Consider the following 19207-nt stretch of genomic DNA (forward strand, 5'->3'; position numbering starts at 1 on the left):
AATCATCAGTGTGGACCATCCTCAGTGAGGACCATCCTCAGTGAGGACCATGCTCAGTGAGACCATCCTCAGTGAGGACCATCCTCAGTGAGGACCATCCTCAGTGTGAACCATCCTCAGTGTGAACCATCCTTGATGCATGAGAATAAAATACTGGGCCACAATCTCATTATATTTAATAGAGTCCTTAAATTTTACTTAGGTCAAGATTCAGTTTTAAAATAAAAACCTACAAAACCTCCTGGAAAGTGAAGAACTAGGAGCAAAATCAGACATGGGTGTGTGTGGGGGGGTGAAGATGGCTCAGTGACTGAGAGCACTCGCTGCTCTTGCAGGGGACAGAGTTGGGTTCCTAGCACTCATGGCAGGTTTCTGTCAATATCCTGTAACTCCAGACCCAGGGGGGTGCAAAGCCTCTGCTTCTGTGGTCATCTGCAACCACATGTGCACACCCACACAGAGATATATACATACATGAAAAAACATATTTTAAAAAGCGAGCCATCTGGGACTGTTTTCAATCCCAAAGTTCCACTGCCAGAGACAATGGACAAATCAGCACTGTAAATTTGAGAAGATGCAGAGGAAGTCTCACTGCACTGAAGAGTGCACTGAGGTTAGAGGTTACTCAGGGCCAGAGTTTGTCATGGCTGAAGCCTGCAGGGCTCTGGAGTTTTCACACAGAGGGACATAGCAGCTGGGGAGTACCTTGTCACCTCTTTCCCTTATTTCACAGTCAATAAACTCCAAATTCAGTGTAAAAATAAGCCATATGATAAGTGAAAAAGTGTCTCAACTGGTAAATGTATAAAATGGTATAAAAATACTCTTAAATGCTTCTAGAAAAAAACTTCCCTAGTGTATTTCTACAACTCAGAGAAAATTCAGGCTGTTTTGGAAATCAAAACTGAACAGAATTAAACTAGTGTTTGCAAAGTGATCATATAAAATAATTTATTTTTTTCCTAAATTTCCAGTTTTAGTATATGTACTGCTGAAGCTAGGACCCAACTCTGTACTGACAGTCAACCTAAAAGATTGTGTGTGTGTCCTGTAGCATTGGGTTACATGACTGACTACCTGGTTACATGACTAAGACTTTTTCTAAAATTACAGACTTTAAGATTTCATGTTACTGAAAGGAGTCAGTTTACAGACATGGAAAAGGGGATAAGCACCTCAGCTCATAACCCTTGCAGTATCTTGCTTATAGCTGTTATGAGGGCCGGCTGCAGCCTTCTAACTTGTAACTTGGTAGGTGGAATGTGCTTGTAATCTCAAAACATGGGAGCACTTAGTGAAGGGTTTTGTATTGTCATCTGTGCTGCATATCAAAAAATAGTTCAAAAAACAGTCAACCCAGACATAAGACCATCTCAAAATAATATAAACAAAACTTGTTTCTGACACAGCATCTTGCTAAACTTTGCAGGCAAGCCTCCAGAAATAGCTCAGGATTTTAGATATGTGCCACTCTGTAAGGCCTACAAGAAAACTTGAATCAAACAATATTTTATACTAGAAAAATATGAAATACTTCAATTTTATCTTAAAGATATATTTTTTAAAAAGGAATGAAAACTTACCTTGGCCTTCTGGCTTTCTCTTTAGGCATTCTAATTAAATCTTCCAAATGTCTGTTTCTCTCTTCCAAACTGAAGGAAGAAGCAATTGCATTTTACACAAAAATGGACTTTTCAAGATGAATATTTTTTAAAGATTTATTAATATACAGTACTCTGCCTGCATATATTCTTACAGGCCAGAAGAGGGCACCAGATCTCATTGCAAATGGCTGTGAGCCACCATGGTTGCTGGAAACTGAACTCAGTACCTTTGGAAAAACAAGCAGTGCTCTTAACTGCTGAGCCATCTTTCCTGCACCTCAAGATAAATATTTTGTAGATTCTCTGGAGGCTGTCTTAGTTACTATTTTACTGCTGTGAAAACACACCATGACCACGGCAACTCTTATAAAGGTAAGCATTTAATTGGGGGCTTGCTTACAGTTTTAGAGGGTTGGTGCCTCATCATTATGGCTGGAAGCAGGCAGGCATGGCACTGGAGTAGTAGCTGAGAGCTTTACGTCCTGATCCATCAGCACCAGGCAGAGGGAGACAGACACTGGGCCTGGCATGGGCTTTTGAAACCTCCAAGCCCATCCCCAGCGACATACTTTCTTCAACAAGGCCACACCTCCTAATCCTTCCTAAACAGTTCCACTAACTGAGGACCAAGCATTCAAAGCTATGAGGCTATGGGGCCATTCTCATTTAAACCACCACAGAGACTGTGAGTCAATACTGTCAGGATTATGAGCTAAAATTGTTACCTATAATACAATTACCCTGTTGAATATTTTATGATCAGATTTTCTCATAACTAACATTAAATCCAAAGCTAATCATACATAATCTGTCTGCCTCACAATACAGGAATCTGGGTCTTTTCCTAGCAATTAAGAATACGTGGTCAGTTTTTTCCTTTTTAGGTCACAGGGCTAAAGATAAGACTAGATAATGGCAAATCCATAGCATGCCATTTAGGTATTGTTTGTTTGCAATAAGGTCAGTGTAATATAGCTCTGGAGTATGTGTATTAACAGAGTTCCTTATCTGGGGCTGCTTTACCACAGGAAAAGCAGCAAGGTCAGAGGCCAGGCTGGGCTCCTGAACCAGTGGCGTCCCCATGCGAAATGAGTAATAAAACAGCTTATTCTGAACCAGGCCCTGAATTAGTTCATCCTAAACACACACCCTAGTTTTCCTACTTCTAAGAGTCAGGGTAAAAGATCTTAGAAGCCAGAGGATGAAATAAAACATCAATTAATATTCACAAAATTTAAAAGATTAGTTTTATTAACTCACTGTGCAATCTGAGAATGGGATATCTCAAGTCTTTGATCAGCACACTTGATAATTTCTTCATATGATGTTACCTTGAGGAAATAAGTATATATTTTTTAATAAATACAAATATTTGTGTTTAATTTGATTACCTTCTCCTTTTTTAAAAATCTTTACAAGTTGAGCCAGGCAGTGGTGACAGATGTCTTTAATCACAGCACTCAGGAGGCAGAGGCAGGTAGATCTCTGTGAGTTGGAAGCCAGCCTGGTCTGCAGAGTGAGTTCTGCAACAGCGAAGGCTACACAGAGAAACCCTGTCTCAAAACAAACAACAACAACAACAACAAAAAACTTTTACAAGTTGAAGTTGAATTGTTTGATTACAATAAATGAAAATCACACAAGAGACCACACATCCTTTTCTGTTTTGATCTCAGGAGATGAGCATCAATGAGTTAGGTCTGGAAATGGGAGTCCCAGAAACTTGACAGCTCCAGCGAGCGCACTGTGATCTGCCTGTCTTCCACACAATGATACCCATGATACAAGGCCAACTAAGGATTACAGCCTATTTGGTTAATATCAGTGCAGTCCTTATTTGTGTGTGTGTGTGTGTGTGTGTGTGTGGGCTGAGGCAGTAAAATGTGAGATTCCAAGGCCAGCCTAGGCTGTGCGTGGAGACACTATCTCAAAAGATCAAAATGAAAACAGAAAGTAAACTAAAACACTAAATTAGAAAGATAATTAATTGCTTTGAGGGTAAAGTAGGGAAATTAAGATTTAAAGTGCCTGGAGCAAGGTTCTTGCCCACTTTCCAGCTATCCAGCTAATAGGGGCATTTAAGGTAAAAGGGCGTGGCAAACCTCATATCCTTTTAGCTCAGGAGTTCCATTAGCGCTATGTTTGGTTTTGTTTTTAGTTTTTCGAGACAGGGCTTGGTTTTTCTGTTGCTTTGGAGCCTACCCTGGAACTAGCTCTTGTAGACCAGGTTGGCCTCGAACTCACAGAGATCCACCTGCCTCTGCCTCTCACACGCTGGGATTAAAGGCTTGCGCCACCACTTCCCGGCAAGAGTTCTGTTAGCTCTGACATGATGCTTGTGTTGAACTTGGTTTGGTTTTTGTACTAGTGTGTACTAGGCAGGTGCTCTGCCAGTTGAGCCACATCCCCATCATTTATTGATCCTGGCGTCATTTTTTGATGGTTTTGTTTGCTTGTTTTCCTGTCAGAAAACATGTACCTTATTTATTAAGCTGCCTACATGTCTCCGGTACTTGTCATTCTCCTCGATGAGTCTGCTGTAGTGGTCTTCTTTGCTCTCTAGAAGGCCCCCCAACTTTGTGATCTACGGAGAAACATCAGTGAAAGTGTAACCTGGAAACCACCGTGAAAAATGAAAACAGCTACATTTTAGTCCAATTATCTCTGAAACTGAGTTCCACTTAAGTGAGTCGTGACATAGACGAGCTGGATCTGGGGGTAGATTGCATACGTAACACACTGGCAGGAATTATGATGGACTTTCATTGATTCTGTTATTTCCTATATGAAATGGCTTTGTAAATAACCAAGCATCTGCTACGGACATTAACCACATCCTGCTTTCCCACCATCCCTTGCGTAGATGACACATGCAGGGACACGTTTGAGTCTGAGGCAGAGCAGTGGTGTGGGTGATGATACATGAGACATACCTTCCCTTGCAAATGATGCTCGTCTCTAAGTTCCAGCTTAATGTATATCATGGTCCAGCCTATTGTCCAGTTTTTGTAAGAATATTATTGAAAATTAATGACTATAAGGTTGGCAAGATGGCTTAGTGGGTAAAGACCCCTGCAGCCACAGCTGGTGACTTGAGTACTAAACCCTTAGATCCATGAGGAAAGGGGAATCAACTCCTGCAAGTTGTCCTCTGCCTCCATGTGTGCCATGGCACTTTGCATGCCAGTATGGTTTTACACGCACACACACACACACACACACACACACACCAAATGTAATAAAAGTTTTAAGTAAAAAATTAATTTTTTTCTGAAAGGGGCATTTAGGGTCATCAGGAAACCTTATTAATATTTTCTTCGCAAGTTTCTTTCTTTTTTTTTTTTTCTCAAGACAGGGTATTTCTGTGTAACAGTCATAGCTGTCCTGGAACTAGCTCTTGTAGACCAGGCTGGTCTCGAACTCACAGAGATCCACCTGTCTGAGTGCCGGGATTAAAGGCGTGTACTATCACCACCCGGCAAATTTTCAAAGCAATATAAGAAGAAAAACTAGAGAAAACTTCCCAATAAGTAGCAGTGCTAAGAGTAATTTCCAGCCTTCTCACACTTGAAATATACTTCTGTGTCTGCAGAGGACCCATGCTGGAGAAACTGCAACACCCCATTCCTCTCTCCCTTCCCTCTCCATTCCGGGCATATAAGAAGAACCAAGCGCCTACAATGTGTGATGCGTGAGCTCTGCTTCCAGGCTATTTTATTTTATATTATTTTTTAATTTGGAGGCAGGGTCTCCCTAAGTTGACCAGGCTGGCTTTAAATTCAATTTATATATATCCTAAATTAGACTCAAACTTGAAACTTTTGACTCCTTCCCCAGTCTTCAGGGTTATGGGATTTTAGGCATGCGTCTCCACTTTTTTTCTCTTTCAAAGGTTAATGGCTATGCAGCAACTATTGTGCATATTTCTGCTTCTAAGTGGTTTAAAAATACAAGGACAGACACCTGTGCTATACCAGAGACCTTGTCAGTCTTTGTCATTATAGTGAGACCCATAGGGCTTTCTAGTATTATTCAAATTGTATTTGTGGCACAATGTAATAATCTAACATACATAATCTATAGTGATAAAATTAGAACAGTTCAGATTTCCACCTTCATAGACTTTTAAAAATAATCTTTGCTGGGTAGTGGTGGCTCATGCCTTTAATCCCTGCACTCCGGAGGCCAAGGCAAATAGTTCTGAGTTCCAAGGTAGCCCGATCTACAAAGAGAGTTCCAGGAGAGCCAGGGCTACACAGAGAACCCCTGTCTCGAAAAACAAAACAAGCAAACAAACAAAAAACCTTTGATCATCATGTAAGAGTGATACATATTTATGCAGCTGAAGGGGTGGAACAGGAGGGTATTATAGTAAATGAAATAAGTCAGACCCAGGAAGGTAAACACTGTAAGTTCTCTTTGATAGAAATATGCTTTTAAACAGTTAAAGTGAATGTGTGGTGGTGATATCTAGAGGGAGGGAAGAATAGAGGAGAAGACGGAACGGTAGGGGGTTGGATAACAGGTATCAAAATACAGTAGTAATAAGATCCAGTGTTCGCAGCAACATGCAACATATTCTACAAATAACCAGAAGGGAAGTGGCCAAAACTCCAAACACAAAGTTATGGTAAAAAGAAAGCTTTGATTATTGCACACTGTATATGTATATTAAAATATATGATAGAAAAAAGAAAAATATTATATTGTACCAACTCAGTGTTTTTAAAATTGTTCTGTAACTGTCTAAACACCCAAATCATGTTTTCATTTCCTCCTATTTTTTTGCATTCTCTTTCTGTGCCACCTGATGCAAACTAAGTTATTTTCAACCATAGTTATTTAATGCAGCTATTATAGCAGAATACACAAAAGTGTAAGTGTGCTTTATCCACAGTGAAAAGTAGCTCTATTTTGGAGAGCTGTGCATGGTGTGTATCTGTAAGCCTAGAACTCCAGAAGCTGAGGTGGGCTACCCTGATATGAAGGCTGGCTTGAACTACACAGTAAGATCCCATCTTGAAAAAATAAATGAGGGGCCAAAGAGACAGCTCAGCAGTTAAGAGCGCTTTTGGTGCTCTTTCAGAGGACTCAAGTTTGGTTCCCAACACCCATAACAGGGAGCTCGTAACCAACTAGAACTTCAGCTCCCAGTGATCTAACACCCTCTTCTCACCTCTGAGGGCACCTGTATGGATTTCATACACATATGTGTATACATAAAAAATAAACAATAATTTTTTCAAGTAAAACGAAGAGAGGGATATAGCTAGTGGTAGCATGCTTGTCTGCAGGGGGTAAGCTTTGGGTTTGATGCTTAGAATTAGGGAAAATAAAAACATGTTGATCTTTTGGCTTCTGCATTTTGAAAGGCATAAATTTTACTAGTATAAATACAAATCAAGTTGGACATTACAAGAGCTAGTTCCAGGACAGGCTCCAAAACCACAGAGAAACCCTGTCTCGAAAAACCAAAAAAAAAAAAAAAAATCAAGTTGGACAACATTTAAATTTTTTATAATTATTTTTACAATTCATTTTTATTTTTATTTTATGTGTATGGATGTTTTGTCTGCAAACATCTATATGTAACTTGCATACCTGGTACCTAGAGAGGCAAGAAAAAGGCATTGGATCTCTTGGAATTGGATTTATAGACAGTTGTGAGCTATCTTGTGAGGGAATTAAACCTGGGTCCTCTGGAATTACAGCTTAACCACTGAGCTGTTTTTTCAATTTTAAAACATGAAAATACTTCTATACTGGTAATGCTGCCACAGTGCCAGCATGACTATTTTAATGAGCAATACTTTGAAGGTTGATAACTTTTTAAAATGTGTTGGATGGCATTGGGTATAAAAGGGAGCATAACATAACATATTGGTCTGTCTTACCAAGAAATCAAGCTCCTCATTTAGATTGTGGTATTTATCCAGTTTGACTGCCAATAACACAGGTGCATCTCTGGCATTCCTGGCTTCGTCCACATCAAAATTTGTGACCTGAGATTAAATATGTTTGCACACATTATAGTAGTTACACACTCCTATCATTTCACAGTGTCATTGAGAATCAAAGATGGGGGCTGGAGAAATGACTGGCAGTTAAGAGAATTTGCTGATCTTGCAGAGGTCCCAGGTTCACTTCCCAGCACTACATGGTGGCCTCACAAACATCTGTAATTTCAGTTCCATGGGAGCTAATGCCCTCCTCAGGCACTGCATACATGTGGTGCATAGACGTGCATAAAAAACACACAATTTTTTTTTTAAGACTCAAAGATTGAGGGTTGAGCGACATGTGACTGAATTCTTAGAAGTACATAATTTGCTGGGTGGTGGTGTTGCTCGCCTTTAATCCCAGCACTCAGGAGGCAGAGGCAGGTGGATCAGTGTGAGTTCAAGGCCAGCCTGGTCTATAGAGTGAGTTCCAGGACAGTCAAAGCTATTTAAGAGTTAGAAGGACTTCAGGAAACTTGGCAAGAGAGCATCAATACCTCAGTGTATTAGCATGTTGAGGACAAAGCATAATGTGTCAAACTCACCTCAAGAGTGTGATGCTGAAGTGCTTTTTCATTAGCAATTAACTCTTTAAGAGTTGCAATTCTGTTTTTATGTTTCAATAACTAGAAAAAAGCATTTTATATTTTAGAGGAAAAGAAATAAAATTACCTGCTAGAACATTTACCATAAAGTGATGCAGCCACACCAAGTCCAGTCTTTAATGCTGGAATGATTTAATGATTTCACCACTTCCCCGATGAAGAGATTCTACAGCAAGCCCAAGACGGCTATGCTTAGCAAGACCAGCTAGCAAGTCACCTAGAGCCCTGATTTGCATGAGGTTTCTGTGGCCCTTGCTACGGATGACTCACTAGGCTAAACTCTTGTTCACAGCATGTTATGTAGACTGAACTCTTGCTTTCTGGTGGGTGGAACTTTGGTACATGATTTCCCCAATAAAAATTCTATGGGCAAGTGGTTTTCCTGAACTTCCCTGGTCTATTTGACCCTGTGATCACTAGTTAGTGCTGGGGAAATGATGTGCAGACTTCTGTGATTTCTCCAGGACACCTGGGGACCTGGTTCCTTCCAATGCATCCCTACTGTGCCTTTGCCTGGCTGCTTTTACCTGGTAGCCTTTTGGTATAAGATGTCAGAGGTAGGGGTATAGCTGGATGCTGAGTCATGTTCAATGCCTGGAGTTCGTGGTAGAGGTGAGAACCAAGTCCTGAATATTGACTTCTGACCACCACACATGTGCCGTGTCCCATATGCACTGCCCCAACATTGATAAATACGGTTAAATTTAAATGGAGAGACTCTAGGTACTTCTGCTCTGACCCTTCTTCCCAATGAAGAAATAAAGGGTTTGTTTTAAATGTGACCAAGTGACAAAGTTTGAAGCTACTATAAGGACTGTCAAACTCCTTAGGAATCAGTAATGCCATGGGAAAATGAAAAAAAAAATGTAAAAAATTTATTATACTTAGTTGGTGTGTGTGTGTGTGTGTGTGTGTGTGTGTGTGTTCATGCATAGCAGTCAAAGGGAAACTTCAGAGAGTTTGTTCTTTCCTTCTACCATGTGGGTCCCATGGGTTGAATTCAGGTCACTGGGCATGGTGGCATGTGTCCCTAGCTACTGAGCCATCTCATCAGTCTCTGTGAATAAAATTTCCCAATGTAGATTTTTTAATTTGAAAGCAAGTCAAATTTTGGCTAGTGTATCTACTTCTAACAAGCATAATACGCTAGTCTGGTCCCGAGCACTTCTTTAAAAAAATCCAAAGCTTTAGAAGCAATGTTCTGTGATGTTTTAACTATTTCATCCCACTACAGCAAATCAGGGTTTTAGAATGAAGAATACAGCACCTCTTTATCTAAATCTCTCTTTTGAAGCTGAAGGCTCTTCAGTTTTGGCAGCATTATGTCATTAGTTTTCTTACTATCTTGGCAATGTTCAGTGTCAGGATTGGTGATATCCTAAGGATAATGGTTTGAGAAACTAGATTGAAAAATTTTCTCTGAAGCGAAGGAAAACCGCCTTTCAGAAACAAGGGGCCAAAGGCAATAAATCACATTAAGTCCATGCTCCCAACACTCTTCATTATCTCACTAGGAGTTAATAGGAAGGCCTGCGCGTGACTCACACATGCATATACATTGCTATTAAGAGTGGATAGTGCCCGGCAGTGGTGGTGCACACCTTTAATCCCAGCACAGGAGGCAGAGGCAGGTGGATCTCTGAGTTTGAGGTCAGCCTGGTCTGCAGAGTGAAGGCTACACAGAGAAACCCCATCTCAAAAACCAATAAACCAATAAATAATAAAAAAAACCCAAAAACATGGCAAGCTATGCATTCTTATTTCATCTCAGATGAGTGTACTTAAAATGGAAGAAATGCACAACAGAAGAAAAGGCTAATTTGAAAATCTAGCAAGTACACACCTGTAGTAATAGGAGTGGCGGGGCTCCGTCCCCAGCACCCCGGCCGCCTCCACGGCTAGCTTTACCCGAAATAATTACACGGACACCGCATTCTTTCAATCACTGCTTGGCTCTTTAGCTCTAGCCCTTTTCTCGGCTAACTCTCGCTCCTGGACTAACCCATTTCCAATCATGTGTGTCGCACCCCAAGGTGCGCTTACCGGGAAGATTCTAGCCTACGTCCATCCTGGGTCGGAGCTTCATCGCGTGTGCCCCAGAGAGCAGAGCTCTCGCCTCTGCCCGCACGAGTGGAGCATCATGTCTCTCCGAGGCTTCTGCCCCTCCGAGGAGAGCTGTTGAGTCTGAGCTCACTTCCTCTTCCTCCCAGCATTCTGTTCTGTTTACTCCACCCACCTATGTTCTAAGCTATGAGCCCAAGCAGTTTGTTTATTACTTAACCAATGAAATCAACAGATTGATATATGACACTCCCACATCACACACCCTTTCATATTGTTTTTGTGAAGTGCAGTTGCTGCCCAGGACAGGGCAAATATGGTTCCTTATTTAAGGAAACAGGCCGAGAAAGGTCATGTTACTTGGGCAAGCCACATAACCAAGGCATGCAAGGCCACAATTTGAACTCATTGATAATTCACTTAAAAATTTATCTATCTATCTATCTATCTATCTATCTATCTATCTATCTATCTATCTATCTATCTATCTATCTTTACCTGACATGTGAGAAGTCCTACTGTCAGGGCCAAAAGACTGTGCATTCTAGAGGCCAGTGGAGAAGTTCTCTTCATAGGTGGGAGTTCCGAGGTTTCTTTACAAGGCGAGCAATTCAGGAACAAATTAGAAGGTAGCCCCTTTTCACCCTATATGTACACAATTCAGATTTGTCATAATAAAGTCAGAGGATCCATATTAGCTTTTAAATAAGATGCTGGTAAAACACTATGTTTAAAAGTTCTAAAGCATTCTTCCTTGGGATGCTTTGATACTCTTAAAATTTATTGAAAAAAAAACAAAGCACAATTTTAAAAACAAAAAAATATTGAGGACCATGTTTTTTATATTAGAAATTGTAACAGAATATTTTAGAGTGTTTGTTTACTAATTCTAACAATGTTAGTGGAGGAGCAATTTTCTAGTTTTTGCAGTTTAGCGGGCACTGGGGATCAGCCTCAGGGTCTCACTTGTGCTAAGCAGGTACTCCTCCTATCCCTAGCTACAACTCTGACTCATTTGCAACCAATTTTAATTCTACAGTTGGAAAGGCGGCAGGACTCTTATCTTGGACTCACACCCTGTGGTGATTTGAATCAGAATGTCACCAGAGAGTGGCACTTTTTGAAAGGATTAGAAGGATTAGGAGGTGCGGCCTTACTGGAGTAGGTGTGGCCTTCTTGGAGGATGTGTGTCAGTGGGGGTGGGCTTTGAGGTTTCAAAAGCCCATGCCAGAGCCAGAGTCTCTCCCTCTGCCTTCAGATCTTGTGAAGCTCTCAGCTACTGCTTCAGTGCCTGCCTGCATGTCGCTATGCTTCCTGCCAATAGGAAAAGGATTGAACCTCTGAAGCTATAAGCAAGCTCCCAATTAAATGTTTCTTTTTATAAAAGTTGCCCTGGCCATAGTGACTAATACACATCCCATCAGCCTAGAGGGCAATTATGTCACCATACATCATACAGCTTCTAAAATACTATCCATCAGAGAAATAACAATGGGAAAAGCACTGATGTCTTTGAGAGCGGTCATCAAAGTTAGTATTCCCACATGCAGAGCCAGAATCTTCACCACTTATCTACCCCTGCACATCCTTTAAAATGTTAAGAGCATGTTGCCTAGGCTGGCTTTGAACTTGGAATCCTTTTGCTTCAGACCCTAAATGTCTGAGATTATAAGCATGTGCAGCAACCCAGCAAGAATGTCTTTTTTCCCATGCTATTAGCTTAGTTACAAACATATATAGTATGCTATATGAGTTCCAGAGTCTGATCCACTTCTCAAACTGATTTTTTCTTTTAAGAACATTCTTCATCGAGTTTCCAGTCATGACCCAGCCGCAGAGGAAACAAGATGTGACTGCCTTGCCAAAAGAGGTACCAAGACATGTGGCTAACATAGACAAGAAATATGGGCTAATATAAGTTACAAGAATTACTTAATAAGAAGAGCCTGAGATACTGGGCCAATCAGTTTATGATTAATGTAGACCTCTGTGTGAATTCTTTGGTACTGAATGGCTGATGGCTGTGGGACTGGGCAGAACAGAAACCTCAGTCAACAAATGGTGCCCAACATGTGGACAAGTGTATTCACAGAAAACCTGAAAGAGCTTGGGAACAGAGTTAAGCATGACTTCTTGGTAGCAGCAATTTCTTGACTTTTTTCTGCTTCCTAGAGGCAAGCACATCTCATTTAAGAGAGGCTTCCTGACTCCGCTTTAGCTGCAAAACCTTGCAGCTCTTTCAAGAGGTCCTGACATGAAACATTTAAATGGTGTTGATGAAAAACTGACTGCATGCTTTTGGTGGTGGCAGGGACCTTGAGATGCCATAGAATTGTGGAAATAAACATGGCTCTGGCCGGTACCTCCACCATGAGGCTAGAATCTCAGAAAGCTAAGAAATGGGCTGGATCCAGATGTTAAAGCCATGGCTTTAATCATAGCCATATTGCTTAGTGAATTAAAGACTCATATGGTCAGAAAAAGAGAGATATACAGTAAAGAAAGATTCAGATGAAGAAAACCTCTAAATGGTTTAGAGTGTGTTTAAAAATATAGGTAGGCTTGGGAGATAAAACAAAAAGGATAAATGTCCTTAAAAGAAAAAAGAAAAAAAAGAGTAGTTGGGTGTGGTGGCACACATCTTTAATCCCAACACTTGGGAGGCCGAGACAGGTGGATCTCTGTGAGTTTAAGGACAACCTGGTTTACAGAGTGGATTTTAGGACAGCCAAAAGATACACAAAGAAACCCTGTCTCAAAAAGCTAAAAATTAAAAGAAATAAAGTTTAAAATAAAGCCATATAAAGATGGAAAACACATAGAGAATCTGGATACTGTATGTTATTGTGCTCTCTTTGAATTGTTTGAATGCTGAGGAAGGAACAACAGCTGCTAAAAGATATTTGTTTATAAATTCTGCTGAATTAATCCAAGATAGATATTTTGAAAGTACCTTGACTTCAAAATTGAGGTCAAAAGGTATCTTACTTTGGAGAAGAGGTTTTGCTTTTGTTTCCACAGGAAATGAGAGACTGTGGATTCATTCCAGGTTAAGAAAAATGGAATTTGCTCAAAGATGACCCCCTGAGAAATCTCTGTTAGGAGTGGATGGCCCAGATATCTGAGTTTTAAATTCAGAGCAGATTCAAGACTACTGCCTGAGATGATCAAGCCTCACAGAATTTTTCAGTCAGGACTTTACCACAATTCTAACTTTTCTTTAGGTCCCTGTAAGATTATCAGCACCCCAAAATCATCAGGAAGTAGCCTGAAAAACTATGCCCACATTCCCAAAAAATGGACTATGGATATTTTCCTTTGTTTAGAATGTTGGTTACAAGTTGTTATGGATATTGGTCAGGAAAAACACTAAACAAAGGGTATTAGATTCAGAGTTCTTGTTTAAAAACAAAGGGGGAGTACTGTGAGACAACAGTTACTTATCTTGTCACTTGTATTATTTTTAATAAAATGCTGATTGACCGGTAGCCAGGCAGGAAGTATAGGCGGGGCAACCAGGCAAGAAGTAGAGGTGGGACAATGAGAACAGGAGAATTCTGGAAAGAGGGAAGCTCAGTCTCCAGTTGTGACCCAGCCGCAGAGGAAGCAAGATGTGACTGCCTCGCCAAAAAAAATACCAAGCCACATGACTAACATAGACAAGAAATATGGGGTAATATAAGTTATAAGAATTAGTTAGTAAGAAGAACCTAAGATACTGGGCCAGTTTATGATTAATGTAAAAATAAAAAGAACATTCTTTGTGGCTGTCAAATGAATAAAAATATTTTATTGTTTATTACATTTCACTTCATTTTGTGTGTGCAACACATGTGGATGTCACAGAACAATTTTGGGGAGTCAGATCTTTGCTTTTACCATGTGTATTCCAATAACTGAATTCAGGTTCTAAAGCTTGATGGCAAGTGCTTCTCCCCATGGAGCCATCTTGCTAGTCCCCAAACCGTATTTCTTAAGCAGCTTGTGTCTTACTATAAAGGTATGACCAGGCAAAAAAATGGTTGCTCACACCTGTAACCCAAACAACCAGGAGTGTAAAACAGGAAGATCACCACAAGTCTGAAGCTAGTCTAGGTTACATAAGAAAATCCTGTCTCAAAAAAGGGGGCGGGGAGAGAAGAAAGGGGTAGCAGAGGCAGATCGAAAGACTAGGACGATCATAACCAGTGACTGCCACTTGTTTTCCACTGAGAATAACAAATGCTTCCTGGGCCCTCATCTCAGTGGCTCTGATGCTCTGCCCCAGAAGGACTTTATTAGGAACACGAAAAAAAACACTGACATGGAAGGCAGAAGAAATAGCTACACCGCACCAATAATGTCTTAATATTACTATGAAAATACTTTTGACCTCACAGATGCTCTCTGAGCATATTTTGAGAAAATGGACCTAGAATAAAGAGCAAAATGAGTGTGAATTTGCAGATGCTAAAGAAATTCTTTAGTCAAGATCAGGAGATAGACTTCTTTTTTTTTCCAGTTATTTTCTCTCCGTTGGAATTCTTTTTTTTTTTTTAGTTTTATTGATTTTTATTGAGCTCTACATTTTTCTCTGCTCCCCTCCCTGCCTCTTCCCTCCCCTTCAACCCTCTCCCAAGGTCCTCATGCTACCAATCTACTCAGGAGATCTTGAGGAAATTGACTTCTTAATATGAAAACAAATAAAAAAAAATATGTCATGTTAAAACCATCTGGAAAGGAAGGTTCCATGATTCCAGCAGAGCTAAACTCAAGGTCTCTGCTAAAGGGAGGCACTCTGAAGTGTGACCCCCTGAAACAACACCATCTCTTCCCCCCAAGGATCTTGCTAGAATATAATATTCTCTAGCACACAGTCAACAAACCCTCCTTGCCATGCTGTGCATGCCCAAGTTTGGGAGTCCCTTATCTAGGTAATTCCTGGAGAGCTCTTTAGTTTGTGTGTTTTCAAAACTAAGATAACAGCAGTATTTTCCCAAAAATAAAAAAATAGATTTTACTCTCAAATAACACTTATAATTATTATGAGAATGACTCCATAATATGTTCAAAGCAATATACCAGCTCCATTCAAGTTGTTACAACATGAAAATCAACACAGTTGGGCACAGTGGCACATTCCTGTAACTATGTGGGAGGCAGAGGCAGGGAAATCACAGGAAACAGGAGGCCAGCTTGGTCTACATAACAAGACCATCTAAAGCCAACCGATCAACCAACAATTAAATAATAATTTTAAGGTAAAATAGACTTGTCCAATTTTCTGGCTCAAACTGGCTTGCTTTCTTTACCTTGGCATACACTACCAGAGTTCCCAGACCAGCTTCCTTCCTAACCAGTCAACTGACATGATTTTACTTTACCTTGGCAGTGCAGTGGCTCATACCTGCAAATCTAACACTTGGAGTCACAGGCATTAGCATTTGAGCTCAAGGCCAACCTGTCACAAGCCAATCAAAACAGATTTTCAATTTTACTCTACTTAGATTCATATACTTTGGCGGGTGGTGGTAGCGCATGCTTTTAATCCCAGCACCCGGGAGGCAGAGGCAGGTGAATTTCTGTGAGTTCGAGGGCCAGCCTAGTCTACAGAATAAGTTCCAGGACAGGTTCCAAAGCTACACAGAGAAACCCTATCTTGAAAAAAAAAATTGTAAAAAAAGAAAAAGGAAAGAAAGAAAGAAAAAAATGATTCACATACTTTATGGAAAAAATGTAATAGATGTGTCCTGACTTGGGAAAACTACCCCTTCCTGGACTACTTTTAGGTATTTTGCTAAAGAAGATAAGCAAAACAAAGCTTTAGAATGACATTAAAAATTCAGTTTCTCTAAAGGTATTGATAAAAGGTTCCAATGCAGTGTTTTCAATGCTTTATAATTTTACAAGTAATATGTACTATAGTTTTACTTTGTAAGAAAAAGAACAATTTTATTGCTAAATTGGGTTTGAAACCACACTTCAAGAATTCTCTGGTAGTTGAGCCAGTTAAAATAAATCAGGCATGTCCTACAATTCCCCCCACAACAATGGAGAAGGAAGGAAAGGAAGAAAGGAAAAAGTCCTTTTTCAAAGGACTCTTCTAGAGATGATCCTCAGGACTCATCACGGGTACCCATAAAATTCCCAGGTTAATTGTCACCTCTACCAAAACCAACACAAAAAGCCAAGAATTATTGTTCTTTAAGGTGAGTGCCTAGAGACCAGTAGAAACGTCTCTAAATTGGTGGTACATTCCCTCTTCTCTCTCTCTCTTTTTTTTTTTAAAACAAAATAAAACAAACAAACAAAAAAATCCAATTCTTCCTACAAACAAATGCCATATCTGAGTATCAAGTCTAACTGTCCTTAGCTAGACTACTTGAAACTTTGGGGGCTGTGTTAGGCATCTGCATCAATACCTGGGTGCCATCTGGCTCCATCGCTTCCTCCAGCTGCTCTCTTGACTGAATTATCTCAAAGTTAGGGGTGCAAGTGTGCACCTCCCCCTTTGCAGACTGCTGCCAGAGCCCCGTGTTTTCCTGTCCCAGCTCATCCACCTGCGGCTGGAACTTCGTAGTTTTAGCCCTCTCCTTCTCACAGGTGAAGAGGAAATTCTTCACTTGGGCCGTCAGCTTCTCAACTCTTGATTTCAATTTCCGCCTTTCTTTCAGGTACTCCTTTTCCCGCTTCTGGAATTCCTCCTGAAAAGACAAGATCTCTTGTTTGCGAGTCTCCTTTTCCCTTTTCAACAAGTTCAAAGCGGAACTGGTAGCCTTCTCCAGCTCTCCTTTGTATCGCTGCAGTCTTTGCAGCTCTTCGTCTTTCTTGCTTAGGGTCTTCTCTATCTCCAGGTACTGACTGACCGATCTGTTTTTCAGCTGTATCTCAGCGACGTACCTTTCCTGTAAATGGACATAATGGATCTTGATCTTTTTAACCTGGAGCTGCAAGGTCTCCTTGTCTTTCTTGGTTTCCTGAAGATGCTTTTTGGTGTTAGCCAAAACCTCCTGCAGATCCTGGAATTTCTTGTTGATATCATTCTTCTCCAGGAGTACGTTGTATTTGTCATCAATTAACTCCTCAATGTTCTCCTTTAGTTTATTTATGATGTCAGCAAAAACTTGCTGTTTGGTGACCTTCGTCTGTAGTTCTTTAACCTTGTTTTCTAAGTACAAATTCCTACCGTGGAGCTCTTGGATCTGCATTTCCTGTTTCTTGTTAATCTGTTTTAATCTCTGCAAGGCTTCATTTAAAGCCATGTCCTCTTCCAGGGGTTCCAAGCTTTCAAGGCTTAGCTCCCTATCAGGCACTGTGCAGTTGTCCTGAGATCTACTCTTGGAGATGCCCGCTGGAGACCAAGGAGTTATGGCCAGGCTGTCTACACCGTCTTCTGTGACTTGCTGCTGGTGACTGCCGGACGTCTCGGAAATCTCCCCAGAATGCTGCATTTCTTTGGAAGAAACTTCAGGCTGTAAATTACAGTAGATAGAATCAACGTGAAAGAGTAGACTGCAGAGTGTAACTCCCATCTGCATGGCAGACAGAAGCAGTAGGCGTACGCAAGAAATGTCTATCCTATTTACTGAGACAAAAGAAAAAAAATCTATTTGGACTCTCATCATCTTCTATGATGTAAACCCTGGTCACATACAAGGTATTTTCTTTGTTTCAAAAATCAATTAAGCAACTGTATCAATTACCCTATAGACTATAAGATCTTTTGAGTAAAGAGCTTTAATAATATCCTGCTTAGAACATTACTTCATCCATGCTGACTCCTGTGAACATTAGAATGGCAGACATACTTCATGATTGACTTTATGCCCACAATACGTGTTTGGTGGGGGTGCACGTAACAAAAGACTCCACAATTGTGGTATAGGACCCTGAAATGAATATCAAATTAAAAGCCATTTATGAAGCATCTGTAGGGGCAGTATTATATCCACCTAGAGATGCTGAGCCCCTTTACTTTTAACGGCTTTTCATTGCTCTGGGACAAAGTCAGTTATCTAACCAAGATTCCCAAGATTCCACTAATTGCTATAGATAGCAGACCCTACCACCCTGTCCTCATCCTCATCCATACCCCTGCTTCCTGCAGCCCCATGTTCCCTGGACTCTAGGCTTCCTTGAGGTCCTAGTAGGTATCATAGACCTTACAGAAGCCCATAGATATGTTGTTCCTTATTCATGAAACGCTTCTCAACCCACAATTGTTTGATCCATCAGAGCTCAGTCCAAGGACTACTTCAAAGAAGCCTCCCCAGACTCTCTTGGCTGGTGAAGTACCCTCTGCAGAGGCAAGCATCACTCTGTGTAGTGCTAAGAGTCTAGTGCACAGAGGGTTGTGTGATTTCTTGGCTAATATCTGTCTCCCTTACTAGGCTATTTTCATGAAGACAAAAGCCATGTGCTTTTCTTGTTGGGTTGTTTTTAACATTCTATAACTCTTACATAGACTGTCCTAGTACATAATAGATTCATGGAAATACCTAATGACTACGTGAAAAAAACTAAATGCAACGGGGAAAGAAATAAAGAATCTTGAGAAACTTTAAATAAACAGATCTTGGAAACTGGTCTCTAGAAATCAACATGCTAAGCTAAGTTTTCTTTCGAATGCTGCTAATTTCCAAATGAATGAACAGAACAACCTGCTCATAGTCATAGACAGGTGAGTAATACCTTTTCTTATGAAACTCATAATGAAAATGTGATATTTATACTCCCATAGGACTAAACTCTTCTGCTGAGGTTGTTCAGAGAATACACAGACTTGATGTCTTCAGTGCTGTTAGGATATCACCGGTGACCACAACCAATGAAACCCAAGACAAGTAAACATTTGCTCTTCCTTGGGTATATTCCCAGGAGTGGTATTGCTGGGTCCAGGGGTAGGTTGATCCCGAATTTCCTGAGAAACCGAAACACTGCTTTCCAAAGTGGTTGC

General features: G+C 40.5%; 1 protein-coding gene across 4 annotated transcripts in view; it reads right to left on the reverse strand.

The window, feature by feature from the left end:
- Cage1 (cancer antigen 1) overlaps positions 1-19207 on the reverse strand; it is a 21892-nt gene that overhangs the window by 587 nt on the left and 2098 nt on the right. The window contains exons 2-9 of one of the 4 annotated variants that reach the window (XM_026782869.1): positions 16674-17723; positions 10771-10917; positions 9479-9589; positions 8152-8232; positions 7502-7609; positions 4087-4191; positions 2868-2938; positions 1587-1655 (exon numbers count right to left, since the gene is read on the reverse strand). In XM_026782869.1, coding sequence (XP_026638670.1) covers positions 1587-1655; positions 2868-2938; positions 4087-4191; positions 7502-7609; positions 8152-8232; positions 9479-9589; positions 10771-10917; positions 16674-17723 — 1742 coding nt within the window. The remainder of the gene's footprint in view (positions 1-1586; positions 1656-2867; positions 2939-4086; positions 4192-7501; positions 7610-8151; positions 8233-9478; positions 9590-10770; positions 10918-16673; positions 17724-19207) is intronic. The other 3 variants (XM_026782870.1, XM_026782871.1, XM_026782872.1) reach the window with 3 other exon arrangements.

The sequence above is a fragment of the Microtus ochrogaster genome, chromosome 16 (genome assembly GCF_000317375.1).
Source record: "Microtus ochrogaster isolate Prairie Vole_2 chromosome 16, MicOch1.0, whole genome shotgun sequence".
NCBI lineage: Eukaryota > Metazoa > Chordata > Mammalia > Rodentia > Cricetidae > Microtus > Microtus ochrogaster.